This window comes from Cyprinodon variegatus, unplaced genomic scaffold (assembly GCF_000732505.1).
Source record: "Cyprinodon variegatus isolate N-32 unplaced genomic scaffold, C_variegatus-1.0 Scaffold672, whole genome shotgun sequence".
Taxonomy (NCBI): Eukaryota; Metazoa; Chordata; class Actinopteri; order Cyprinodontiformes; family Cyprinodontidae; genus Cyprinodon; species Cyprinodon variegatus.
In genome coordinates, this window is record NW_015151125.1 from 450,679 (window position 1) to 456,678 (window position 6,000).

A 6,000-nucleotide genomic window follows, 5' to 3' on the forward strand; every position below is an offset into this window, starting at 1 on the left:
CCCACTCCCCCAGGCTGTAAGTCACACACACACACAGAAGAAGAAGAAGAACAGTGGTAGAAAGGCTTGAAGAGTGTAGAACTGTGAAGGGGCAAAAAAAAGAAAAAAAAAAGAGGAGGATCGAGAAGAGGAGGAGCTCTGGCAGGAGATGCATTGCCTCAGGGTACGTTCTGTATTAGCTGTCAAATGTTTGGTTCTCGGTGTGACAGAGATGAGCTGGAGCAAGCTGCTGACATGTCGAGACAGCAGCAACAATCTGATCTCTGCAAACACAGGCTGCGGATGCACATGGAGATCAATCATTTAAGCTTTATCAGAGATTTGTTTGGGAATAATAACCTACTTGGACGGTCAAAATGTTTCGGGTGGCTCAAAATAAAAAATAAAAAAGCTTTAAGCTTCACTCAAGGAAAGCGTTGAATTAAAGCATGTTTGGTCTGAACGGAAGGTGAGGGTTTGAGCTGGTGGAGAAGAGCTGCCATGTGGTAAGCAGGGTGGATAAACACTGGGAAGAGTAACTCATCTGCCCTAGATTTTTTTTCTGTCAGAGAAAGAGATAAGATCAGTCAACAAATCTCCAGATAAGTAGCAATCCTTTTTTTCTCTTTCTTTTTTTGGCTTTCCATTTCCCACTGGAACAGCTTTCCTTTAGACTTCACGTATCCAAAGGCAATTCAATTTTCGAATCAATCATTTTACATAATCTTTTATTCATCTGACCAGTTAAAATCTTCCCCAAAATGATTTATAATTGATGATTTAAAGCAAGCTCTTATTATATTTTGAAATATTTAGGTTATAGAAACATAAAAATGTAGCTAATTAACCACAAGTAAAAGATGATTTTAATCAGCTGAAAAAAGCTGATTAAAGGAAAATTAAAGTTTTACTGTGCAGTTTGTTCTATATATTTGTCGGCAGGTGACGTTTGATTAACCTTGATCTTGTTAAAGTAACAAATATCATTAATACAAAATATTATTTGGTTCAGTGCAGTTTAGATTTATAAGCATGTGTTACTGATGAATAAATGTTAGTTTAAGAAACAGGAATCGACCAAGTAAATGTAGAATGCAGCTGAATTGCTTCCCCTGCTTTTGATGCTCCTTAATGAAACAAAATGTTCCAGAAGTCTCCGTGTGGAAGCCATGATAAGAGCCTGTTTGAGTCCTTTCTATGTCAACCAAAAGAGGTTCAGTGGCTCCTTTATGTCCATTAGCATCAGATCCTCTTATCAATTCAAAAGAGACGTGTTTCCCTAATTAATTGCAGCCTAATCATTAACAATCCTTCTTGTTTTCATCCACTCAAAGGAAACAGGATTCATGAGTAGTAGATGGTTGGAAGGATAAGTGTTTGCAGTGAGTTTCTCTGTAAAATGCAGCTTTTTCTTTTAAAATGTGTTTTAAAAAGGATTAAAAAAATAGGCCCACAGTATCACGGATCCTAGAGCATACTTCACATTGCTCATGGTGTCCAACTTTAAAAGACAGACCATTAGAACATAAGTATAAGTTTATTTTTTCATCTTTTTGTAGCATTACTACCAGAGTAGTAGTAACAATGTGATGCTTCTATGCCTATTTTGAAAAGAAATAAAATAATAGAAGTCTGTTTATTGGTGATTCTTTGTGGCTAAAGAATGAAGCTAAAGTGAACGTTCATTTTTTACATCAAGCTCCAAGCTGGAAAAGAAAATCCCATGATAGTGGGGATGTACAATGAGTGGACTGAATTTTTAAAGCGCTGAGCCACATTCACCCTCCTCTAGTTGTGAGTCTGCTAACAAAATGTGCATTTAAAACGATCTGATGGCAGCAGAATAATGTATTTCCTGTATTACATCTTTTATACTGTACCAGCTCTGACTTGGCCTAAGAAAGGAGACATATTACTTTAGCGTTTAAACACATTATCTTTACCTCTTTTAATGCTGGTTGAATTAGGTTGGCACAATACAATATTTAGCTTTTTGGTCTTTTTTTCCCTTTTTTTCTGGTCTAACAACAGGAAGAAGTTGAGTTTAGTTTTGAGTCATTCCCTGGTTCCGTGTTCTGACTTTAGAGGTGAATAAGTACATCAACTTGTTCTACACTCGCTGTGGTTCGGTAAAGTTCTTTACATTTTTCCTTTGCATATTTAGGAGTGTTTCCTAATTGAGGCAAACAGCTGAACAGCTCATCTTTCTATGTCTAACCTTGGAAATTGCTACGAAAGTTTCACTAAAAGGCGACTAAACCACCCTCAGTGTTTGTTGCACCAATCTGAAAACCATGGCTGTAAAATTATTTTTACAACTAAACTTTGGTTTCACTGATTCTGATCCACCGACAGCTTTTATTATAATTTTTGCACATTTTTTGTTTTTCCACCCTTTTTTGGAAAGAAAAAAACATTTTCAATTACCGTTAAGGAAGTGAAAAAAGGGAATACTGTGAAAGAATCATATGTTTACCTACATTTTTAGTCACATGTTTTAATTGATGCATTTACAATTTAAAATGCTGTTTAAAGATCAACCTGTTAATGGATTAGTAATGTGAGATTTTTATAGTCTGGTTATACAGTATACATCTAGTAGTATAAATGTATACATATGCATTTTTTCTTTTCCTTATTCATATACAGTGAAGCATATTGGATGTTGGCAACTTGAGTGCATTGGACTTAGAAAGGATAACGGCTAGAGATGTGATTGGACAACATGTTGGAATTCTGGAGTTCTCTGGCACAAATATTAGGAAACTCCTTAGAGCAGCTGTCACGGCGCCTCAGAGCCGCCTGGTTTTATTGTTCTGATCTATCCCCGTCTGCTGTGTTTGCCTTGCCCACAGGGGCGTACTGCCTGTCAGTGCTGGATTATGACAACACCAAAGGCCTCAATGTTAAACATTACAAGATCAGGAAGCTGGATAGTGGCGGGTTCTACATCACCTCGCGCACCCAATTCACCAGCTTGCAGCAACTAGTCTTCCACTACCGCAGTGAGTATTTAGACAGTGCTGCTAGTTAATGTTGTACAGCACTCCTGTCATTAATCTGTTTTGTCTTTACTGTTTCTCTTCCATCAGAGCACTCGGATGGGTTGTGTCATGCTCTGACGGATGTGTGTCCAGTGGCCAAGCCTCAGACGCAGGGTTTGGCCAGGGATGCCTGGGAGATTCCACGAGAGTCCCTTCGCTTGGATGTTAAACTGGGGCAGGGCTGCTTTGGAGAAGTCTGGATGGGTAGGAATCTCTCATGTCAGATCAGATTTACTTTAAACATCCAACCTAAGAGGGTCCCTGACTTGTTTTTATCATCCCTGCTGTGAACTAAATTGTTTCCTTCATTCTTCGGAGTTTGGGTCCCAGGGGCGGCAGGTTTAGGAGAAAGGCCAAAACGTGACACTCCTGATGTATTTTTAGGAAGAAGAGGGAGAGTTTTACTGTGTCTGGTCCCCTTTCTATAAGATAGGCCTGGTAAACTTCCAAAGGAAGGCTCCAAGGAGGTATCCTGATGCCCAAACCACACAACTTTACCTCTTTAGGTGTAGAGCTCCTTACTAATGCTGAAGCTCCTCATCCATACTACAAGGCTGTGACAAGCCAGACTACAAAGTAAGCTGACTTCAGCCTCTTTTATTTGGTTTATGTGCTTTTGGTCGTTACCAAAGTTGATTAGTGGGATAAAAATGGACCAACAGATCAATAGCTTTACTTTCTACTTGCCTCTTTGTCCAACATGCCAGATAAAAGCACCATGGCCCATTAGACCAGGCCTTACTCTGTTTCTCCATTTTCTGCTCCATCCTATTATCACTTATTGTGAGCAAAACTCCAAGATGCCTAAACTATTCTACATGAGATGAACTTCAACCAGAAGAAAGCCGTCATCCTAATTTAACCAATTTAATTTCAATTTGCTTTATTTATGTAGACCGAATTCTCAACACATGTTACCTTAAGGCCTTTTACAGAGACACCTCAACCAGATCATGCAATCAGATTAGTTTAAAGTTTTTTTTATCTTTTCATGGCTTTCAAGAGTTAAAATTAGGACAAAATAAATGTTTCATAAAGTGAGAGCACAGATTTTGTCTACGGAATAAAATTTTATGTTAAAAAATAAATCATTCCAAACTAATGACAATTGTAGACCTAAAAACATATTTATGGGTCTTTAAAGCCTTTCTGTTGTGAAAATTGTATTAAAATGTTCTTTTAAAATCAGCTAAAGCTGCTAAGAATTCTGTTTACAAGTATACTTAAATCAAAACCACTAATTGGTTCTTTTTTAGTTTTTAACCACTATTAAGAGTAGTTGTAGAGGCTACAAAGATCCACAGGTTGCAGACCCCTGCAGTTGAATTATACTGTATATATCTAGTATTATACTATGGGTAGGATGAACTATACCATTTATGGAGTGAACATATGTTACATTGAACCACCTTGGTATTTTTAGGGTTTAACAGCATTTTCATGAATGATTAAGATCAATCCTAACAAATGGCCATATAGCTCATAGAGGAGCAGAATGTGCTTTAGTGCATTGAAGTTCTTGTATCTTTGACAGGTACATGGAACGGTACAACGCGGGTAGCCATTAAGACCTTGAAGCCGGGCACGATGTCTCCAGAGGCCTTTCTGCAGGAAGCACAGGTCATGAAGAAGCTGAGGCATGAGAAGCTGGTCCAGCTGTACGCTGTAGTATCTGAGGAGCCCATCTACATTGTGACGGAGTATATGAGTCAAGGTAACATAGGAAGGATATTCTACCCATAGGACACTATTAAGTCTTGAAGGTCACATGAAAACAAATTATATTTGTTATTCGTGCAATTTGAAGTAAAATGGTCAATTTAAATGAACATATTTGCAGTTAGTCTCCCTCTGTGTTTGCAGGTAGCTTACTAGACTTCCTTAAAGGAGATGCTGGAAAGATGCTTCGTCTGCCACAGCTGGTGGACATGGCTGCTCAGGTAAACATCTAAAAACATCCATATGATTTACTGTGTCTTAGTGTGAGGAATCTGAGTAAAACCCTGTTGGTTCTCCCAGATTGCAGCAGGAATGGCTTACGTAGAGAGGATGAACTACGTCCACAGAGACCTGCGTGCTGCCAACATCCTGGTAGGAGACAATCTGGTGTGTAAGGTGGCCGACTTTGGTCTCGCTAGACTGATTGAAGACAACGAGTACACGGCAAGGCAGGGTACGTCATTTCTAGAGGGAATATTAGCAAAACGTTTCTTTCTTCTATGACGTGCTATATGCTACAAGTGGGGAAGTTCAACACTTGAGTTCGTCTTCTTTCTTTAGGTGCCAAATTTCCAATCAAGTGGACCGCACCAGAGGCTGCGCTGTACGGCCGTTTCACTATCAAGTCAGACGTCTGGTCCTTTGGGGTTCTACTAACAGAGCTTGCAACCAAAGGCAGAGTTCCCTACCCAGGTTTGTGTTTGCTTTAGAAAGAAACTCTTCTAGTCCATACATCCAGTTATTGTCCATTTATCCTTGCAAGGTGTTTGAGGAGAGTCTGCGGTCGTTGGGCTAAAGTCTGAGTTCTCCCTGAACACATCATCAATCACGCTACATGCACTCACTACCCAAAGATCAATATACCTGACAGTCAGCCCTGCTGAGGGGGAGCACGAAAAATCCACTCACAGAGACCCCAGACTACAGTTTGAACCACTGAAAGGAAACTGTCCCACATTAGCTAGCTTTCCCACACTGCAATTCAATTCAGTTTATTTCTATAGCACCAATTCACAACACATGTCATCTCAAGGCACTTTACAGTTCAACAGATCATACAGTCAAATTGATTCAGAGTTTTCTATATAAGAAAAACCAGTTGATTCCATCGACTCATTGACTCTTCAGCAATCCCTCACACTAAGCATGCTTGTAGCGACAGTGGAGAGGAAAAAAACCCTATTAACAGGAAGAAACCTCCAGCAGAACCAGGCTCAGTGTGAGCGGCCATCTGCTGAGGCCGACTGGGGTTCAAGGA

The 6,000-nt window shown here is 39.5% G+C and overlaps 1 protein-coding gene across 2 annotated transcripts in view; it reads left to right on the plus strand.

Annotated features, from left to right (window-relative positions):
• Window positions 1-6,000, plus strand: part of src (SRC proto-oncogene, non-receptor tyrosine kinase) — a 28,148-nt gene that overhangs the window by 20,231 nt on the left and 1,917 nt on the right. For both annotated transcript variants that reach the window (XM_015394120.1, XM_015394121.1), the window contains 6 exons: window positions 2,835-2,984; window positions 3,072-3,227; window positions 4,558-4,737; window positions 4,887-4,963; window positions 5,043-5,196; window positions 5,304-5,435. In XM_015394120.1, coding sequence (XP_015249606.1) covers window positions 2,835-2,984; window positions 3,072-3,227; window positions 4,558-4,737; window positions 4,887-4,963; window positions 5,043-5,196; window positions 5,304-5,435 — 849 coding nt within the window. The remainder of the gene's footprint in view (window positions 1-2,834; window positions 2,985-3,071; window positions 3,228-4,557; window positions 4,738-4,886; window positions 4,964-5,042; window positions 5,197-5,303; window positions 5,436-6,000) is intronic.